General features: G+C 43.5%; 1 protein-coding gene across 2 annotated transcripts in view; it reads left to right on the forward strand.

Annotated features, from left to right (window-relative positions):
• The window catches only part of PKNOX2 (PBX/knotted 1 homeobox 2), an 86,774-nt gene extending 64,898 nt beyond the window's left edge, over positions 1 to 21,876 (forward strand). For both annotated transcript variants that reach the window (XM_032201966.1, XM_032201965.1), the window contains 8 exons: positions 3,589 to 3,760; positions 6,827 to 7,015; positions 13,302 to 13,434; positions 13,509 to 13,606; positions 15,397 to 15,516; positions 17,717 to 17,793; positions 18,264 to 18,442; positions 20,247 to 21,876. In XM_032201966.1, the coding sequence (XP_032057857.1) occupies positions 3,589 to 3,760; positions 6,827 to 7,015; positions 13,302 to 13,434; positions 13,509 to 13,606; positions 15,397 to 15,516; positions 17,717 to 17,793; positions 18,264 to 18,442; positions 20,247 to 20,497 (1,219 nt within the window). In that variant the 3' untranslated portion in view covers positions 20,498 to 21,876. The remainder of the gene's footprint in view (positions 1 to 3,588; positions 3,761 to 6,826; positions 7,016 to 13,301; positions 13,435 to 13,508; positions 13,607 to 15,396; positions 15,517 to 17,716; positions 17,794 to 18,263; positions 18,443 to 20,246) is intronic.
• The last annotated feature ends 586 nt before the right edge of the window (positions 21,877 to 22,462 follow it).

The raw sequence follows: 22,462 nt of genomic DNA on the forward strand, positions 1-22,462 counted from the left end.
CAATAATGTATAATCTTTTAATATAATAAGGCTTATATAAGGCTTAAGGTTAAGGAGTAACACCCAGTTAACAGCCAGAGCTATGGTTCGTGGATGTGTGGAGCCACATGGGCCCTGTGGGAGGTTCTGGGGGCTCCTGAGCCAAAACCTGCAGATTGGAAGTTAAGAAATTAAAATATTTCACCTCCAAATATTCACATATAGTGAGTCCGAAATGCCCTGAAAGGGAAAGGGATCAGTGAAGAAAAAAACACCTTTTTCCTTTTGCAGCTGTGCAATGAGTTTCTGCTGGGTTAAAGGAAGAATTTCCACAGCATTCATGGGTGTGGCTTTATTGCAAAACTGAAAAATATTTTGGAGTTTTAACAGCCTTAATCTGATGGGTCAAAAATGCCATACATGCCATTTTGGGTATGTTTCCTACATGGGAAAGTGGTGACAAAACTGCAGGCGGCATCTTGGCTGGTACTATGTGTAGACTCAGACATCCAAATCCAGGTACTCATTTTTGGGTACCAGCCACAATTAGCCCCAAAAGCATGTTTTTATGTATAAAAGCATACTGAATGAACCAGTTTTGCTGCATACATGGCCTGGGGGGTTCCAGCCCTGTGCAAAATCTGAATATTAACCTATACAGTTTTCATGTAGAGTATGTATACATAATTAGATATCAAATAGGTGTTTTAGCAGCTGGCTACATGCCATGCTCCCAGTACTGCATCCTCTACCAAAAACAATAGATTTTTGTTAATTTTCAGTAATTACACAAAGGCAGAAAGCAATGGCTGTACACATTGGTCAATGAACCTGGAGGGAAATCACCAGGAAAATGCAACGGGAAATATAAAAGGCAATGGATGAGTGGCCACTAAGTCACCACCAGGTTTTATGCTCTAGCAGGAGTTTTATCACCCATTAAAAAAAAAAAAAAAAAAAAAAAGGAAACTAATCCACCCCCTCCCTGCTTTGTGTGGTGACAGCCGAGCATCTTTGTGGGGACTGGTCCCCAGCAGCATCACTTAAGGTTTGGACAAACAAAAGATGATGCCCCAAAGAAATGGGCACTGAAAACTGCTCTTGTGAGCTCTGTGCACTGGGTTTCCAAGCAGGACAAGTCCATGCTTCCTTGCAGACTGTTTCTTTTTAATGGAGAAAAAGAAAATGGATTTTGGCACTGGGGGAAAGAATACGAGTGCATGTTGTGCTGTGCTGCCCTCTCTGTGCCTGCGTCGCAGCCCCGCTGCCAGCTCGCAGGCAGCGCCCTGCTGAATGTGCGAAATTAGGCCATTAGAGGAATTCATTTCTCTTTATTAGCCCGTGTCAAATCCTTTTTATTAGTGGCTGCGAACGACCTCTCTCCTGCAGGAAAATGTCAGGCCGGTTCAGCCCTTTTATTTGCTCCGTGCCACTGCGGAACAAGCTCTTCTACTTTTATTCCCTCTCGGCTTGGGGTGGGCACAAATGGGTTGGGAAGGCAGGCAGCTGAGCTGTGTACAGACCACATTTGGGGCCAGATCCAGAGGACTGCCTCCCAAAAAAACAGATTTTTGCAAAAGCAGATTCTGCCAAAGCAGGTGTTTCTACCCCCAAACTCTTCCCAGTTCCACAGGGCTGAATCTCTGCCTCCATAACATCTGTGGTGTGGAGAATACCCCTGTTTCCCCATACATCCTGGATATCCATCCCGTATTTCACAGTGAGGGTGGGATCCAGATGTAAAATGCCAAAGCCCCATGGTGCCCATACCATTCCCCTACATTTGGCAGCCACAGGATGGCTAGAAATGCAGAAAAATACATATTTTTTTTCATGGAAAAGGAAAAAGAATTTGCAACAATTTAGCACCCAGCTCATGGCAGAAATCCAAATTTCACTGGTCCTCAAGACTGTTCAAAAAGGGGCCTTCATGCTCTCCCTGAACCTGCCCCTGGGCGTTTTGCATTTTGACCTTTGTTTTGTTTTGTTTTTATTTTTATTTTTATTTATTTCTTTTTTTATTATTATTATTTTCCAGATAAAAATCAAACCATCATACCCTCAGCCACATTGCTTCCCCATCTTGCCAGCACTGCAAGAAATTTGTGAAGGTCAATCATTAATACATAAGAGTACGGGGATGCAGGTACCCTTGGTACCTGCAGATCTTCAAAGCAAAGGGGCTAAATATGCAACTCCCCCACCAAAAAACACACACAATAATTTCACTCACTAGCGCAGGGTGGGTTCATGCATTTCCTTCCTCATTGGTTTTTGAAATGGCATCTGCTGCGAGCCATGGGTTCATAAGGCCAGTAATTCATACCACAGCTTGGAATTTGCCGTTCATATCCCTCAGCTAAGCCCCAGCGGGGTGGCTGAAATTATGGAATTATTCCCCCCCAGCCCCTCCCCATCCTCTCCAGCCTTGGCGAATCTTGCATTAAACCAGGATCAGGCCAGATTAGACCATAATATGCTGCAGTATTAGCAGCTGCAAATGAAGACTTAGCCGAGGTGTTTAACCCCTTCGCCTGACTCTGGTTTGGAAGAGACCTGCAGGAAGCCTGGAGTTGAGCCGTAATCATCTCTCCTTTGGGCCAAAATTGCTTCTTTTGCCCAGCACTTTTTAGAGCTGTATGTATTAGAGGCACCTCCAGAATATTTTTCTGAAGGAGGTGAGACCAGGAGGCAAACCCTGTTGCACTGGGATAACTGGGGTGCCCTTGCTGCACACAGGGCGAAGGGAACAATCCCTGCAGCAGCCTTTTGCCTTCCTCTCCTGAAAGTTGCCTCAAATACTTCAATATTTTTAAAATTGCACTGCTGGAGAGGCTCCCTGAGGGAGGCACTAACTCCTGGTCTTCATCACCTGCTTTGCCACATGTTTTGGTGTAGCACATATATTTGCATTTTATATTGCGTCAGATTAGTGTCATTGTTAGAGCTAATTGTGGATTCACAAACAGGAAGGCAAGCCTGTTTTTGAAGGGGGTCTTGTGTTGAGAAAGAAGAGAGATTTGGCCCAACTCCTCCTTTGTGTGTAGACACAAATGTGCTTGAAGAAGGAGAAAAGAGCCCTCTCAATGGGGTAGCAACCCATGCAGCAGAAGTGAGCGGTATCTGTGGCATAAACAGACATCGTGCGTGTGTAGAAATGCCAGCCCTTCCCTGCCCATCATCTCCAACTGACACATATTTTTGGGTGCCTTTTGGCCTGGATCCCAGTGCAGATGTCAATTCCTGAAGCATGAAGAAATCAGGATGACAGCCAATGCCAAGACAACTGCCACAAAGCCAAAGCTTTTTGCCCATTGCAAAACGATTCTGAAACAGGTGACTCTGGTGAAATGCTGTGAAGCACCAAGATGTCAGGAGAAGCCGTGCCTAGAGGAGAAGATGGTGCATTTTGCAATTTTTATTTTTAATTTTTATTTTTTAATTTTGTAAAAGGTCTAGAGGGACCTCAGTCAGTATTGGCTTGGGAGTGAGGTTTGCAGTACCGGGCTCTTACAGGCTGGGAGGGAACAGATAGGTGATGTGGGGTAAAAGCAGATGGGGGACCTAAAACAGTTGACATTATAGGGGGATCTTCTCTGTCCTTCACAGGCACCCGTTGTTCCCGCTGCTTACTCTGCTCTTTGAGAAGTGTGAGCAGGCAACACAGGGCTCTGAGTGCATCACCTCGGCCAGCTTTGACGTTGACATCGAGAACTTTGTCCACCAGCAGGAGCAGGAGCACAAGCCCTTCTTCAGCGATGACCCAGAGCTGGACAACTTGGTAGAGGGGGCTGGGGCTTGGTGTATGGCCTGGGGGGCTGAGGAAGGGGTAGGGATGAGGAATGTGTCACTGGGGCCTAACAACTTGGGGATCTGATTGTAGCAGTGGCCATCTTGGCAATGTTCTCCATAGACCCTGAGAGATTTTTCTCTGAGACCTTCTCTGAGACCTTCTCTATAAAATCCTCTGCAAGAACAAACTCCAGCCCAATTTTTGACTAGTTTTCTTGCACAGACACCACAGAATCAACGCATCTGGAAACAGCCAAGCTTGATGGCTGGTTTGTGCCCCTAAACCAAAAGTCTTTGCAGGAGTCACTCTTTTTGGTGTAGCATGTGATGCCGTCCACCTTCTTGTCTGTCACCACCTCAGCTCACTCATGAGCAGCTCTTGTTCAACAAGCAGGGCAAAATAAGAGTGTTTTTTTTCCAGAAAAGGAGATGTATATCAAAGGTTTGGGCCATTTTGGGCTGTTTTTGGTACTTTCCCCCCAGTAGCAATCTACATTTCCTTCCAGAAACATTTCCTGAGAAGCCTGTGCTTTGGATGGAGCTTTTCTCTTGCAGGGACTTAGGGAACATCCCCAAATCCTATTACTTTCTCTGGAAAGCCTCCATACATGGTCTCTGTGGCAGGCATGTGGGTGGGCATGATCACAGCACTGTCCTATCACTCTCACCCAGTGCTCCACAAGCAGGTTTTATGGTCAAAAAAAGAAATTTCACCCACCTGAGATGATGCAAAGAGCAAAACTCCTTCTCTGGGGGATGACATGGCCCCTGGGACCCATTGCAGAGGGATTTCCAACAGAAAAGAAGCAAAATGCAATTCACAAGCAGTTTGTCTGATGACCTGGCACAAGGGAAAGAAGAGCAAGCAATGCACATCCAAAACAAGTGCTTTCCTAAAATCAAGTATTTTCAAAATGGATTAAAATACTGCATCTTTTGGGCCAAATTTCAGCTCATGGAGGAGAGCTTTGTGAAATCGCTTACTCCAGACTGGCTTAGCCCCTCCAAAAATTATGGGATGTGCAAAGTTCTGTTTGCAGATTACTGAGCTCATTTTGTCATGTCTTACAGACAAGAAAAGAAACTGCTCTGGGACAAGTGACAAAAAAAGCAACATTTTGGATTGTTCCAATGTAGATCCTGAGGATGAACATGCACCAAATGTTGAGGTGCACCAAAAAAGAAAAATTAAATTAGATAAAAATGGGTGCAACGATCTAGCAAAAGGAGAGTGACAGAGTTGGAGCCAGCTGGAGCTAAACAAAATTAAAATTTATGAAGGAGGAAAACCTATTCCCACATGTATCAGGCTGAAACATCTCCAGCAAATGGTCAGTGTGGGAGATGTGTCCACAGAGATGGCTTCTTTTAATAAAAAAAAAAAAAAAAACACAACACACAAGTGATGGGCTTGGGTTCATAAATGTTTAATTTGGTAGCATCTCTTGCTGCCATGGTGCAATTTGCCTGTGGCAATTTTGCACCAATCCCATGTATGTCTTGCACCACTGGATATGTCTATATTCATGTGCACATATATGTGCATATTTGTACATTTGCCTTGTTTCTAGGACATGTATATAAATTATATATACATGTATATATTCTGACCCAGTCCCCCAAAATTCTCCAAAGCCATCCAAATCCCTAAGTGCACATGGCCTCCAGCAAGGCAGAGATGGATGGGGATGCTGAGGAAGGACCACTTCTGTTGGTGGGAAGCACCAACTGGAGGGAATTTCAGATGAAAATGTCTTGCAGTGCTCAAAACTCAACATTTCCACCTGTTCCTGAGGCAACACTCTTGCCAGGCTTTTCCCCATCCAAAATCAGTTTGCGTTGTCATTTTTTTTTTGTATTTTTTTTAACGCCACTGATTCCCTGGAAATCGGTGGTGGCAAAGTGGGGATGAAAAGGCCAGCGGCATTAGCTATCATTAGAATAAGAGTCATGTATTCCTCACTGCCGAGATGCACATAATTAGAAATTAGAAAAAGGTCAGATCTCACCATTATCAACTCAATCAGCTGCCGAGTGCCACACAGTCAATTAATTCAGCATCTGTATTTTTTACAACCCCGCGCACGTACGCCGTTGGACTGTAACTCTTTATCCGGACAGATATACGGCGCAGCGGAGCAGGGACATAAAATGAGACCCTAAGCAAATGAGCTGAGATAATTGAGAGATTTATTTTTTATACATATATGTGTCAGGTCTTTTTGCCTGTGCCCTTGAATATTGACTTTCATGGCCATGAGCCCCAGGAGGATGTGGAGAGGTGGGGCGCGACACCTCCACCTTGCACTTAACCTGTGCCAAGTACAGAGGAGGGCAAAAGCACAGAAAAAGCATAAAAAAGGGAAAAATGCTGGCCACACCTGAAATTTGTTTGCAAACCAAAAATTGGGTTTCTCCATCATGGAGCTGCTACCTGAGTTTGGCCCTGGATTTTTCGGGATGTTTCCCAACCTCGGCAACTCACAGTTTGTAAAGATGACCACTAAAATTTGCAAGTTAAAAAAACCCTTTGAAATGCAAAGACTCTTTGTTACATAAAACTGGATTTATTGCCCCGGAGTGAATAGCTGAAATTTTATATATTATGCAAGATTTCAAACAGCGGCTGTAAAACTTAAGGTTTCAGCTTGGCAAGAGGAATGTTTCATGTGTAAATTTTTTAATGTTTATGGGGTATGTTTTAATGAGGCCCAGGCTTTGCACCAGCAACAGCTTACGGCAGTGCTGCAGCCCCATAATCTTGTTAGAAAAAGTGGCCTCTGGAGAATAACCAAACGCATTTCTACATCCAGGGCTTTGCATCAGACTTTTTTTTGGGCATTGGGAGAAATTCCCATGAAGGCAATGATAATTTTTGTGAATTTTCACCTCTTGGGATCACAGAGATAGCAGGGGTGTGGAGGGAAAAGAAATGCAGCAGTGCAGAAGGATGGGCTCTGGGATGGACTTCGGGTGAGAATATTGATCTTTTTGGCTTTTTTTGGTTTGTTGAGAATGGAAATGCTTTAAACTCTGCCATTGTGCCCGTGCACAGATGGTGAAGGCAATCCAGGTGCTGCGCATCCACCTCCTGGAGCTGGAGAAGGTCAACGAGTTGTGCAAGGACTTTTGCAACCGCTACATCACCTGCCTCAAAACCAAGATGCACAGTGACAACCTACTCAGGAACGACCTGGGGGGCCCCTACTCCCCCAACCCCTCCTCCATCAGCCTCCACCCTCAGGTAACGCCTTAAAATCGCCTGCAATCGCCATCGTTGCACGTTGGCCAACATGCAAGTCACATGAGGTTTGGGGATTGCTCTGCAGCTCCCGTGGGCTCCAGGAAGTTTGTTAAAATCCATCCCAACCTGAGGAAAATCATTTTTAAAAAAGGTATCTTGCTCATATCATGCAAAAATTGTGAAGATTTTTTTTTTTTTCCTTTTTTTTTCTTATATAGTTTTGTAGTGGGTTTTTCTCATGGCCTTTTTTGTGTGCATGTATGTGTGTGTGTTTGGATTTGGCTGCAGCCCCAATGCTTGCAGCTCCTGCTGCAATGCAAGGACTTCTGCTTAATCTCCTATTGCCGCAGCAACAACATGCACAAGGAGGGAAATGCAGAAGCCATGCAAACGCATGGGCAAATGGACAAGAAATTTGCATTTGTGCTTTGCAAGTGTTTCATGAAAAATACAGTTGTTGGTGGGAGGGACGGGAACATGTCAGTTTTCTCTGCCACTTCCTCACTCCACATTGTCATCTTCATTTCAAGGCATCTCAACAAATTTTGGGTCTCAAGTGACCCTTTTTAGCTTTGCTGCTCCAGCACTCTCTGCATGATCAAGGTTCACACCATGGTATTTTTTTGTATAATTTGAGTTTTAGCCTGGAGGAGAAAACAGCTGGTGCCTCAAGCACAGTGGGAAAGTACAAGGAGATGCACAAGAACTGCAGAAATATCAACTGAAATAGCCAAACTAAAAAAAGCCACCACCTTGGTGGCTTTAGGGACAACACAGGGGATTTTACCTTAATATTTGGAAGAAAAATCAGGTATTGCTTGGGTATTTATCTCTTTCCGATACTGATTTTTTTTTTTTTTTGAGTGGGAAAATGACACTTGGGGTTGCCCAATCCCCCCAGAAATAATGGTAGCCAACTCAAAATTAGCCAGAAGGTTGCCAGGCACCTCTTGGCACTATTCCCATAAGGGAAGCAGATGCCAGGGGTTTTTTTTGGATTTTCAAGGCACTTTGAAGGTGGTGGAAAGGGAAAAAAAACAATCATTTTTAGCTGCTTAGCTGCAAGTACTGCACAGATCAAAACTCCTGGTATGACACTCAGAGCCACTTTGTTTCCCCAGCACAGGGAAGGAAAACATGGAAAAGTTTTATTTCTTATTTGGGTTTCCTGAGAGCACCAAACCACTTAATCATTGATCTAAAAAAACAGCTTCTCTCTATTTTCTAATAATCTCTAGAAATGGACTTACTATCCCTTCACTGCTTTATGGTAGCATTCCTTATGATCAAAATTAGCAAGACACTTGCATAAAAGAGAACAATAATTGCTCAACGAGCATCTCGTTTGTAATTTATTAGTTTCTATTATTGTGCATTGCCATGGCAACAGCTCGCATCCCGGGTGATGAGAGAGATGTTAGATATGAGCCGACGAAGCTCCCGGTCCCAGCAAATGGAGATGCACGTTTTTTATCAGTAATTTTCATGAAAATAATAAGTGAGGGAGTTAATGAGATGGAAAGCCGTCCTGTGGCTATTGTGATTTTTTTTCCTCTCTTCCTTTTTTTTTTTTTAAGTGTTGATCTAATTAGAATGCATCGGTCAGGAAAAGTAATGAGGATTTAGTGCCTCACAAAGAGGTGGGGATCGTATCAGAAAATTAGCACAAGTCTTTGGAAAATAATCAGGCCCATGTAGAGGTGCTGCACACCTCAGATTTCTGCAATGATGGAGCTGCCCCCATTTCCCTTCCAGGCAGGACAGGAAAGTTAAGAAACTCAAGTGAGGCCTTGGAGGCAGTTGCTAAATAAATGGGAACTCACCCAGGAAAAAAGCAATTGGAGAGAAAATGCTGCAGGATTGTCACACTGGCTCAAGGATGAAACGATTTTCAGTGGCAACAGCAGCTGAAATATTCATGGTGACAGCCCAGAAGGAGACACCATCTCATCTGGTCACTGGATGAGGATGACATTCCAGTGTCGATATAAAGGCAATTGTTTTCTAATTACCCAACTCAGCAATGTCAAGTGCCTGAGTGCTTCAGCTGGTTCAGCTTCAGCTTGAGTATACTTGAATTGAGCATGGATAAAGCTTAGAAAAACAACAGTGGACACACTTTGACTTGGTAGTGTTAGGTCAGAGGTTGGACTAGGTGATCTTGGAGGTCTCTTCCAACCTAGATGATTCTGTGATTCTGTGACTTTTTGTCCATCAGCTAGGTCTTAAGAGCTGGGGATGCTCCTGAGAACTGTGGGATCTGTATTTAAAAGATGGCAAGTGGGACGATTTTGCTAATTATTGTTCTAGTAATCTCACACCACAGGTAGGTAAACACCTAAGCAGCTACTAATTTAGGATTTTTTGTTTTTAATCTAAATAATAGAAATGTGATTAATTGACAAGGTTTCTCAGAAAAGAAAATAGGTTTTCTCAGAGCATGGGAGGGACATCAATCATTTTGTGAGGAGATACACCAGGTCAGTCATGAAAGCTTGTGCAAAGTTTTTGACCACATGACAGCCTGCTTAAAAAATGATGCATATGCCATAACAAGGATGTTAACTGAATCTGAGGAAACGGCAGATGGAACCGTCAAAATGCCACTGTGGAAAACTCGCGGTTGGATTTTCCTGTTGTCTCTGAAAAAGAGAGCTCATGGCTTGGCTTTATGTGGGTTTTTTAATATGAAAAATTCAAGAATTGCTGGAAATGCAAAAATGTCATTGAAGAGAAAGAACCTGGGCAGGTACATGATTTGCAAATCATGCAAACAGGTTTTTCCTCTGTTGCTGAAATCTTCTCATGTCACTAAGTTTGTAGGTGACTCCTGGCATTGACCAACTTCAGGTGAAATGTTTTTTCCTGTGCAGTAAGCCTTCCACAAACCTTTGATAACTTAATGATATTTTTCTACCCCATTTTCTCCATTGCTTTCTCATTTGCTTGCAAGAAAAAATATACTGCAAAACCAATCACATTGGGAACCAAAGCACCACCAAGGAGGTTTAATTTTGATTACATCTTCTGTTTTTCAGTCCCTGTTTTAAGTGAGAATTGCAGCAGATTAGCAGCATTTGTATGGGCATTGCCAGGATGGCAGTTCTTCTTGTCTTCCTCCTCAACTTTTCTGATGGTTGGAGACTGGTGGTTGGATTGCCCTGACTCAGTGAAGTGTTTTCTGTATAGGCCTTAATTTATCCAAGTTTTGCCAGGTGGACATGCCTTGATTTCTCAGTTATTTAAAGACAACGTATTTTTATCCCCATCCATCCACCCATTCATCCTTGATAAAGCCCTACATTTCCTGTGTTTGAGTTTGGCCAGCTCTCCCTTGGCAGACTTGTAGGTGTCTTTTTTCTCCAACTAATCCAGATTTTCGCCAGTTCAACTCAAGAACAAATAAATTTCACAAATTTAGGAGGGGAAAAAAAACTTTTATGCATGTGTGCCACCCAAAAATAAATTGCCATATCATGAAGCACAAGCAGTAGGAAAGCAGTGCAAGTGCACTTACTCTTGGGCACTTGGCCTTTGACACTTGCCTTGTTGTAACAAAGTTTTTGTTGTTGTTGTTCAATGCAATATGTACCAGGTCTGTTTCCTCATTAAAGTACTTTTAATTTGGAGAAAGCATGTTTTGCTGTAGAGTTGTAGAATGTTGGTGCCAAGATGTATCTGCAGAGACACCTAGTGATGCATTTTTTTACACTCAAGTGCCAAAATTGCTAGAAACATTCCAGTCCTGAAATATAAAACATTTTCCAGTACAACAAAATAACGAGCATAATGTAATTTGGCTGAACAATTGCAATCCAATGCAATTAGTATGTGAAATAGATTTTAAATTTTCTTGAAGATATCTACATTTATTTTAAGGCAGAGCCTCCACTTCCATTGGGTACCTTTGGTTTTACTGTGCTGATGTAGAAACACCATGAAATTCTCTCATTCTTTTTCTAATAATCCCTAGTATTCATTTCTGGACACAACTGAGCTAGTATTTTGGGACAACTCTCCTTTACACCACCAAAGTATCTTTCCAGGGAGAGAAAAATGCAATTTTTGTCATCATAGAATGCTGCTGAAAATGGCTATGACAATTATGTCTGGAGATGGTAGTTTCTCGTTACCACTTTCATCTATTCTGAATTATTTCTTCCCCATGCAATTCCAGGAGAGGAGCTCTGGATGTCCCCAGGCTGATCCAAGTCTCCAGTCACCCCTTGATGTATCTAACTGCTTCTCAAGGCTCTCCAAGGAGCCCATTTTGTTTTATACGACTACTTCCATCATGTTCATTAGACGGCCACTTACCAAAAACCTCATCACAGTGCATCAAAACTGACTGGTTTTTGCTTTCTGTATGTTAAGCAGCCCTTCTTTTTCAAAATTCCTCTGGTAGTAGGGAAACGATATAAAAAAATCACAAGTATTTTATGGTCCTATTTGCAGTCTTTTTATTAGTTTAACTACTTGTTACAAGGAATGTCTGGGATTCAAAGCAAAAATTCATTGTCCCGCAGCTGTTGCAGCACAGTTTCCAGGTAAATAATGTTCAAATTGTCAATGGAGAGGATAAAAATAACACACTATGGAGACAGTGGTTATATTGTTTTGGGCTTGCTGAGGACAGTCAGTTTGATGGAAAAATTGGAGGAAAAATCGGAGCAGGGGATTTTAACAGCAAAAGTGTGCAGGAGAATCAGAGTTTATTCAGAACATTTTCATGGGGAAAAAAACAAACAAAAAAAAAAAAAAAAAAAAAAAAAAAAAAAAAAAAAAAACACAAGATGAAATGTGCCCCGTGCTGATGAAGAGCACTATCTGTGTACTGGCAGAGAGGGTGACTTTGTGGGATTATTCAGCATAAATAAATATGTAAGCAGGGAAAACCTTTTTAATCGCATTATGACCTGTCATGCCAAAAAATGGTCTCCTTTGCAACAATTATTTAGGGGTACTGCAGTAGCATGACAGCCGACAGCCAAAACAGGAAAAGAAGGAAGAAAAACACCATGTTGGTGATGTCATCATGATGTCATCAGTGATAACTTGGGAAAAAAGTGAAAAAGAACCATGAAAAAAAATTAATTGATCATTGATCTGTGTGTTCAAATTATCATCTCCATCATTTTATTGCTAGAAAGAGGGGATCTGTGGCTTTTTCTGACCCAATCATATTTGCATTGCCAGTGTTCTTGCACGTCAATAGTCCAGAGAAATTCTCTTTTCTTAGACCAAGAAATAGGTTTCTTGAAGAAAAGCATCAAAATGAGGGGAAGTTTAAATAAGAAGATAGAAAATCCCTTCCGTTGGTATTTTGTTCAACAGTTGAGAAACAGCAGGACAACAGAGAAGTGAGACAGAATGGGAAAATGGGTCAAAAAGGGAGAGAAAAGATCCTAGTTTTCTTCCTATTTTTCTGGAAAAAAAAAAAGTGCATTTTTATCTCAACTACAGCTGGGAAAATTATAGATCTATAGCTGTCTCAGGCTTATTTTGAAAGGATGATTTTATCAATATTAATGGCATAACACACAAAAATCTTGCACTTCCAGGAGACCGTGGTACTTCGCCTTGTATTCCCACATATCCTCCCATCATGACACCCTTTCCTCCCCAAAGTGTTTCTATAAATACTCAAATAACCAATTTGTTCTTATTCTACTTGCAGCTCACAGGTGAAAACTATGCTGGAGCTGGGGTTCATACTGACATTACAGTACGAGGGGAAGAAATGCCCATTTTTGCAGAAAGTTAGCTTAAGGCTACAAAGAATTACGTCAAATGAGTCATATTATTATTATTTTCACTTTTTAATTATTATTCTGGCAAGGGGAAACTGCTGGTTGTTATTTTCTGGTGCTCTTATTGGAGACCTGTGCTGTTTACGTGCTTTTTTTTGAAAGTTTAACTTCTTTTCTGAGCTCTCTGCTGTGCTTGACCTGGCATTTAGGAAAAGCTGCTTCATCCAGTTCCAGCCAAAGGACAAAAAAATAAAGACGTTTGTAAAAAGAAGATGACAGTGGGAGAAATTGCTTCTCATCATCTAGTGTGCACTTTTTTTCTTACTGGAAATAGTGGCTGCACAAAAAGGGTGGGGTTGGTTAGACATCAAGCAAGAGCTTTGCGAAGTGCCATTCCTTATTTTTCTGTCTTTTTTTTTCTTTCCAGCTGGGTCAAAAGGAAAGCCCCCTTCTGCACTTTTGCCTGTAAAAAAGTCAAGGAGGAAAACCCAAAACCCTTACTGCATGTGCAACTTCTGTCTTCCCTCTTTTCGCAGGAGATGCTGCAGAGCTCACCCGCAGCACTGCCGGCTGCGTCCAACCCCCCACCAGGCATTGTGGTGCCCGCAGCCGCGCTGCCCCCAGGCAACCTGGCCATGGGTGCCGGGAGCGGGTCGCCCGCCGTGCCAGGTAGGGCCAGCGGGGAGCACAGCAGGGGCCAGCTGGGGGGGTTGCGGCACCCCCACGAGCCCTCTCTTCCGCAGGTGGAGCCCTGTACCAGCCCGTGACGATGGTGACGTCGCAGGGCCAGGTCCTCACCCAAGCCATCGCCCCCGGAGCCCTGCAGATCCCCAACGCCCAGGTACAGCCACCCCCATGCCAGTTCCCTTGATTTACCCATTTTCCACGGTGATTTGCACTGCTGAGACTTGGGCAGGGGGTGAAGGAGGAGGAATAAATTCTCCCCAAATTCCAAAGGGTTCAACCCTTGGAGTATCCCAAATATATCATGAGCAAGGAAGGGTGATCCAGTCCTTCTGCTGCATGCATCAAGTTTTTTTGTGGGTTTACTGGTTTTATTTCCATCCATGTACAAGCCCTTTCTTAACCCAGGTTGAGGAGAATTGCAGTGATTTCTCATGGGGGATTTTTGTGTAGGGTAAAGGATCTGCACCAAAATGATCCACCAAAATGTAGCAATGATCTTGACAGATCACCTGCATCATCTGTCCCACACAGCAATGAAAAGGGTCCTTTTTTCCCTTTCTTATCATCACTTAATGGATTTAGGGTATTTTTTAGGCATTTGCTCTATGACTACTCCTTGTTTGATTAGCCATGCAGGGGTTCCCTGCTGTCTCTCAATAAAGCAATGATCTGGACAACTTGCTGTCTGCACCAGAAAGACTGCGTCATCTACAATCTCTTAAAAACCCCTGTAATTTCTCAGGAATTTAGGCAAAAATACATCAGTCTCTGCCGCACTGTTCCCTGGGGGAAGATTGGCAAAGATCCCCCTGTATACATTTTTCCTGTTTTTCCTGCAACTCCTAATTGTAGGAGCCCCCTAATGCTATCAGAAATAATGCATGTGGAAAATAAAATAAAATAAAATAAAATAAAATAAAATATAAAATAAAATAAAAAAATAAAATAAAATAAAATAAAATAAAATAAAATAAAATAAAATAAAATAAAATAAAATAAAATAAAATAAAAAATAAAATAAAATAAAATAAAATAAAAAAGAAATCCACCTTCCCAGCAGGTTTTATTGCCTGCAAGGCCTTTTTTCCTCTTTCTTTCTTTAATATTTCACTGTCACTGGTTTGGATCTCGCAGAGAAGCCCTCTGAGGTATGAGAAACACACGAGCAGGGAATATTAGGGCAGGGAGAGAGGCCTGGACAAGCACCTCCGGATGCTCTTCCTGCGCCGCTGGTGTGATTTATTCATCTGGAGCCCAGGGGAATCGCAGGGACCTGCCTGTCTGATGTTTAATTCATCCAGGAGAAGTGTTTTGATTAAGAGCTGGGGAAAAAAAAAAAAAAAAAAAAAAAACTTTTTATCTTAGCACTGAGATTTCAGTTCTTTCCCCATGACCTCATTAAAACTTTTCTTGCAGCTTCCCAATGTATTTATTTTTTATTTTTATGTTTAAAAATAACACATTTTCATGCAATGAGCATGTTTGTCCTCATAATGGGAATAAAAGGCGTGAGGATCAAGGGGTTAATGTATCACAGGGTTTTTATCTCATGCTGCAAAAAACAGTTTAGAAAGCTGTCTCCTTTTTAATTATTTTGTTTTGTTTGTTTGTTTGAAGTGTCCTTCTTCTGAAATGTACATTGCAGGTGGTTGTGGCATTGCCCCATGGTCCCTAGCTGTGCTGGTGCCACATTGTTGGGAAAAGGCCAACTGCTCATTGCAAACGGCACTGGGTAAAAAAATAAATGGAGGTGTTAAATGATACAGATCCTGGTGTAAAATGGAATTTAATTGAAATTTTGAGTAACAGACAATTTTGGGGAGTTTCTCACCATGGTTTGTTTTTTGTACTCACCACACTCCCAATTTGGACTGGTTGTGCTCACGGCTAGGGTTCTTGATCGCCATTTTCATCTGTATTTCTCCCTGTTCCTCTCCCTGGCAGGTGAACCTGGATCTCACCTCGCTCCTTGATGGCGAGGACAAGAAGTCCAAGAACAAGCGGGGCGTTCTGCCCAAACACGCCACCAACATCATGCGCTCCTGGCTCTTCCAGCACCTCATGGTGAGCATCGCAGCCACTGGAATGCCCTGTAGGGCATACCAGGTTGACTGCATGAGGTGGGGAAAGGCTGCTTTGCAAGCTGGAAAGAAAAGAAAAGCAAACAAACAAACAAAATGTACAAATTGTGGTGGTGATTTGTCTCAATTTAGGGTATTTGGAGGCACAAAGTGGCTTTGCTTATATTTTGAGAGTACTGGAGGCTTGAGTGTTTTCACCACAGGAGCAAAATTATGCTTTTTATGCCTTAACACTTTGCATGGAAAAGCAAACAAAACCAAGGGGGGAAAAAGCCCAAATACATGATTTTCACCTATCTTTGCAGATGGGTCAATGAACATTTTGTACAGTTAACAGTTCCCAAATACACCTTTCTAGCAAGCCAAAGGGGGCTGCCTGTAACAGCTGCCCTTGCAGATATCATTGTGGCACTGTGGCGACTGACCAAAATACAAAATCACAAAATCGACCCATTTTGGGGATTGTTGCTGGGTGGACATGTACCTACACAGAGGGTCCTCAGAGGATGCAAACAGGATATTTTCGTGCAAGGAGACTGCTTGCCCACCCGTGGGCTGGAAAAGGGGTAAAAACTAAATTTTCTTTTTTTCCTGTGTAATTGGGCCAAGAAATTATTTAGATGTCACTTGCAAAGAGTTACAAGATGGTATCCAGGTTGGTGGGTGAGTGTGTCCCCCCCCCCCCGGAAATGGCAAGATGGAAGATAGCCCCAAGAAGCACCTTGGGGAAAAACCTATCTTGAAGGTGACTCATGACATGGAGCAGCATGGAAACTTCCCAGCCTTTTTTTTATGGGAAATTCTGGATTTATTGCTTTGAGGACAAGGGCGTTGCTGTGTTCAGCTGCATCTCTTGAGCTTCAGAGGGCTGAGCTGCAGATTTGCAAGCATAAAAAAGACTTAAAAGACCAGAAACTGAAGAGCAATTTAATTTTAGGACACATGCCCATGGATGGACCTTTCAAAAGTTGGATCAAAAAGTTAAAAGAAATTCTTCTGCTACTGGGACAGTAGCAGACCTTTGGTCTGAGTCTGGTCGTCATAGCCAGAAGATGCTTCAGCTTCCTGATGGGATTACTCCATCCTAAATTTCTTCATGATCACTCATTTCTCAAAGCCCTTTCCTGAAGTTCCCTAGTGCAGAAGGACTAAAAGCCATTTTGCAAATTTTCCACAAACCATTTTACCAGGCAATTTTTGACCACTTGGGATGATGAGGATAGTTGGCACAAGTCACTGCATCTTTCTGTATATCCCATCTTCTTACCCCAAGGGAACCAGCATCCTAAATAGGTTTGTAACCTATTAACAAGATGTTCATCATTCTGTTGGGTTCAGGAATTTTGTAGAACCAGCAGGAGGAAGAAATGCTGGAAATAATACTGAAAATGCGGGAACGGATGACAACACCATAGGAAATGGCACCAGGAACAGTGAAACACCCCTGGGAAATCCCAAATGCAACCAGCTCTGGGAGCACTTGGCTGAGTTGGTACTTTTTAGGGATGCTTTTGCAAATAAAGAGCTATTTCTTTTTTTCCTCTTGGCATCTGTTATGCCCTGGTGAGATGGCAGTCTCCTACATAACTTAGGGTGTTTTTATGAAGGAAATCACACCATTTTGGTGGCAAACAGATGGAAAAGCCATGTGAATCAATGTTGGGAAATACCCCTTCTTACAGTGCTGACTTGGGGCTCCAAAAACTGTCATGTGGGGCTGGCTTGATTAATTTTAGGGTCTGGAAAGGAGGATTGTAGCACAGCTGGGCGATGGGTGAGGATGTTGAAATTCTGAATGCTAGTAGCATCCCAGTGCAGACATTTCAGGGTGGTTTTCAGCACAGCAATTGCACCAGACATGGAGCGCTGTCAGTAGCCACAGGTTTTAAAGCCCAAATCCCAGATTTACCAACTGTAATTAGAAGACAGTGGTAAAATCACTAAAACTAGCACAAGTTCTCCTTTTCCTTCAAGGAAAAGCCTTGGAAAAGAGCCTTAAGGATACTGGGGAAATAGTGGTGCCTTCAATCTTGCAAGTTCAAGAAGCCACCAAACTTGGGGAGGGAGGGAGAATAAGTGCTTTTTTTCTTTTTTCCTTTTTTTTTTTTTTTTTTTTTACCCCTACTTGGGGCTGCCACTTTGCACACAAGGATGCCATTTTGCTGCCCATCTCTTTTTTCCAGCACCCCTACCCTACGGAGGACGAGAAGAGGCAAATCGCTGCCCAAACCAACCTGACCCTCTTGCAAGTCAACAACTGGTGAGCATAGTGGTGGCCTGTGCTGTTGTCCCATTGGTTTTGGAGATTTCAAGCTATTTTGTCTCTTTTTAATATATTTGTGGGGGTAACATGGTTGGTTAAGACTGACTTGGGTAGCACCATGGGTATGGGTTGCAATGTTCATCTGCAATATCTCAGTGCCCTCTCCTGGCAAGCACAACATACAGCAGCCGGTATTTTCCCTCCTACAATTATTATATTATTTATATTATTATATTATTTAAATTATATTTATATTATATATTATTAGTTGGAAAAATTAGGACAATGGCCTAACATGCCACAGACAAATGAAATGGGGCGGATCGCTTGGGAAAAAAACAGCTTTATGGACCAAGCAGCCTCTTATGAAAGGGTTTTATAGTGCAATTCATTGTTGTTATAGTTTCTACTCAAAATTGTTATAACAACTGTTACTTACTTTAATGGCCACTGTCTTCCTGGGAAAGGTTCATCAATGCCAGGCGGCGCATCCTACAACCCATGCTCGATGCCAGCAACCCGGACCCAGCCCCCAAAGCCAAGAAAATCAAATCTCAGCACCGGCCCACCCAGCGGTTCTGGCCCAACTCCATTGCTGCTGGAGTGCTGCAGCAGCAGGGTGGCAATTCGGGGACAAATCCTGATGGTAAGGACAAATCCAGATGGCCCCTGTTCCTCCTGGATGGGGTGGCTGCATGTTAAATTAAGTCCTGATGTTGGTAATTAAAGATTAAAGGAAAAACATTTTGAAGGAATGGCCCATGCAAGGAAGTCCTTGCAGCTGGCCATCACAGGTGCACTGACAATGGTGCCACTGCTACAGCAGTGCCATGGTCCCCATGTGCCAGGCACTGCCATTACCTGGGCATGGGAATGGCCCTCAGGGGTGACCTGCTATGGGGACATCAGCTGGGGTACACGGAGAGGTGCACGGAGAGGAGAGGAGACAAGATGAGACAAGACAAGATAAAATGAAGAAAACAGAAGATGAAGAAAAGGAGAAACAAATAGAGAAGATGAAAAGAAAGAGAGCAGAGATGAGACCGGAGAAGATGAGAAAAGAGAAGATAAAGAAAAGTGGAAATGAAGAGAAAACGAAGTGAGAAGAAGAGATGAGAAGATGAAATTCTTCACTCAGAGGGTGGTGAGGCACTGGCATGGGTTTCCCAGAGTAGCTGGGGATGTCCCATCCCTGGAAGTGTTCAAGACCAGGCTGGATGGTGCAACCTGGTCTGGTGTAGGTGTCCCTGCTCATGGCAGGTGAGTTGCAACTGGATGGTCTTTGAGGTCCCTTCCAACCCAACCCATTCCATGATTCTATGATGCCATGAGCCAAAGAAAAAAGACGATGACAGAAGATGAAAAGAAAGAATCATAGAATCATTGAGGTTGGAAAAGACCTCCAAGATCATCTGGTCCAACTATCACCCTACTACTCTCTAAACCATGTCCCTAAGCACCACGTCCAACCTTTCCTTAAACATCCCCAGGGACAGTGACTCCACCACCTCCCTGGGCAACCCGTCCCAATGCCTGACCACTCTTTCTAAGAAATGTCTCCTAATTTCCAACCTAAACCTCCCCTGGTGCAACTTAAGGCCATTCCCTCTAGTCCTATCACTAGTTACCTGTGAAAAGAGGCTGACCCCCAGCTCCCCAGACCTTCCTGTCAGGTAGTTGTAGAGAGCAATAAGGTGTCCCCTGAGCCTCCTCTTTTCTAGACTAAACAACCCCAGTTCCCTCAGCCGCTCCTCACAGGACTTGTGTTCCAGGCCCTTCACCAACTTCGTAGCCCTGCTGTGGACATGTTCCAGTCCCTCAATGTCCTTGTAGTGAGGGGCCCAAAGCTGAACCCAGCACTCGAGGTGCAGCCTCACCAGAGCAGAATACCAAGAGACGATCACCTCCCTGGCCCTGCTGCACTATTCCTGACACAAGCCAGGAGGCCGTTGGCCTTCTTGGCCACCTGGGCACACTGCTGACTCGTGTTCAGGTGAGCATCAACCAACGTCCCCATCTCCTTTTCCTCTGCACAGCTTTCGAGTTACTCTGCCCCCAGCCTGTAGCGCTGCATGGGGTTGTTGTGGCCAAAGTGCAGGACCCGGCACTTGGCCATGTTGAACCTCATCCCTTGGACTCTGCCCATCAAAGGTGGAGAAGACGAAAACGAGAACAGAAGATGAGGAAGTTGTAAAGAAAGATGAAGAGAGATCTTCCCAACCATTTTGGACATCCTCTTGCTGAAAAAAAATGAGTGTTTCCTGTTATTCAGCAAAGATGCATGAGCTAAAATGTTAATGTTTGGACTTTAGGGGATGGCTGAATCAGGTGGGACACCCTACAGAGTATTCTGTATAGATACAGTTTTCCACTTGTGTTATTCTAGGTTTATGTACTTTTTTGTCCTTTGGTTGGTTGGGGAGTCCATACATATGTTTTTTAAATTTCAGGCTCAGTTGGCATGGACAACCTGCAGCCCCTGTCATCAGCCACAGCCACCATGGCCATGCAGCAAGCTATGCTGGCAGTCCATGATGACTCCCTAGACGGTACCGAGGAAGAGGAGGAAGACGAGGAGGAGGATGAGGACGAGATGGAAGAGGAGGAAGAGGAGGAGGAGGAGCTGGAGGAAGAGCCTGGTGGCCTCCCAGCTGCACCCGGCACTGACCTTGGCTTGGACCACAGTGACTCACTGGAGTAGCTCCCCCTACGCCCTCCTCAAATCATTGATGGCAGCAGAAACACCCCCCTCCCAAATGGCAAAAAATGGCAAGAACAACAACAAATTGGTGAGAGAAAAGCAAATTGGAGGCACTGACAGGTGCCCTATCTGCCTGTGGGAGCACGGGGGCCACCACACCAGCGCGTGAAGTGAAGGACATGCGTTTACAAGGCACATATTGTGGCCGGATTTATTGTTTTGTTTTGTTTTCCAAGTTTTATCCTTGTTTTCCCCCTTTGCCCTTTGTTTTTGGTGAGGAAAGCATTTTTAGTGGAAGATGTTATGCCCACAATGCTTGGATGACATGGGGTAACACGTTTTTTTCACTGTGGGCTGCTGCATCCTCTTGGATTTCTTGGTGCAAAAAAACAAAAACAAAAACAAAACAACCCAGGACTGATGTTTTTTTGGGAAGGCTTCCCCAGAAAAAATCACTCACAGGCATAAATATCAGCAGGTGGGAAAAAATTGCCAAGTGCAAATTCTGCTTCAGATCAGATTTGAGGAAAGTTTCACACTCTTGACCCACTGGATTGCCCAAACCTCCAATGTTGTGGCCATTTGGTGACTCCATACGTGACTTCCTGGAAAAGGGAGAAAGCTCCCCTGAACTCTTTAATTTATGTGCTAAAAACCCATCAAATCTGGAAAAAGAAAACACCCTTTTCCTTAAGGGCTGAGACTAGATACAAAGTTGGGCAAAACCTGCCAGGAGTGAGACCTTCCCAGGGTGCTTTGGTACCAAAAAGGAAAAAATGGTTAAAAAAAATCCACATACTTTCACCCAAAGTTGAACAGTGAACCCCAGGCTTTGCCCGGGAGGAAGGAAATTCAGTATTGTTGCTGAAAAGATGATTTCTCCCCAATATCATCCACCTGCACAGGAAAACATTGGGTTTCTCACCCCCAAGTGCTCTGAATGAGGTGTCAGGGAGGGCAGCTCTACAAAAACAAGTCATTTGGAGACTTTTGAATGGTAGTAAAAGGGCAAATTTTGCCTTAGAATATGAGACAAAAGCAGCCCAGGTGACACAGGGGCTCTTCTTTGTACCATGGGGGGGGAAACAAAAGTTTTTTTCTGCAGGTTCTTCCCCATAACTGTGGGGTTTCTCCTTCTGTAGTAAGGAAGGACTTGGGCGGCTGCAACAATTGCCATTTTTGTCCTTCTTTTGGCTCTTGAGGAGTTGAGAAGAAACAGCAGCCACAGAAAAACAGCTGCAGCAACAAAGTGATGCAATGGGCAGAAAAGCCTATTTTTCGATACTGATCTGGCGTGAATGTAATCCATAATTTCATAAAGGATTCATTGTAATTTAGTATTAATTCATGTCCATTTATTATAAAGTACTAAGAGATGAGGTTTTGCAGCTGTATTTTATTGTCAGCTTCTTCTGGGGGGAGCTGAAGAGGAACCCCCAAATGGGTGAGTACCCCCGCCCTGCAAAACAGGCAATTCACCCGGATCCCAAATAGGTGAATCTCCCCCCAGATGGGTAACTCACCCTAAGCCCACAAATGAGTGATGCAGCCCAAAAAGGATTCCTGTTTGTACAACAGTGATGCACCCCTCCTTTAGGGAAGTGAGGCTTCCCTACAGAGCTCCAAATGGAGTGGTTTGCCCTCAGTGTGAACAGTGCAACCCCCCAGATTGGTGACTCTCCCCCAAAATGCATTATACTCTTCCAAATATACAGTATGCCCCCAAATGGCTGTCCCAGCCCAAAATAGATGATGTTTCCCTGAAATGTGTTATGCTTACTCAAAATAAGCAGTGTGCACCAAAATGAATAATGTTCCCCAAAAAGGAGGGATGTTCCCCAAATTAGTGATTTTCTCCAAAGTGTTTTTCTCAAAAAATGAGTTACTCCCCACAGAAAAAGTGATGTTCCCCAAAATGTGTGACTCTCAAAAGCAGTTGATGCTCCCATAAATGAGCAAAACTCC

The sequence above is a fragment of the Aythya fuligula genome, chromosome 22 (genome assembly GCF_009819795.1).
Source record: "Aythya fuligula isolate bAytFul2 chromosome 22, bAytFul2.pri, whole genome shotgun sequence".
Taxonomy (NCBI): Eukaryota; Metazoa; Chordata; class Aves; order Anseriformes; family Anatidae; genus Aythya; species Aythya fuligula.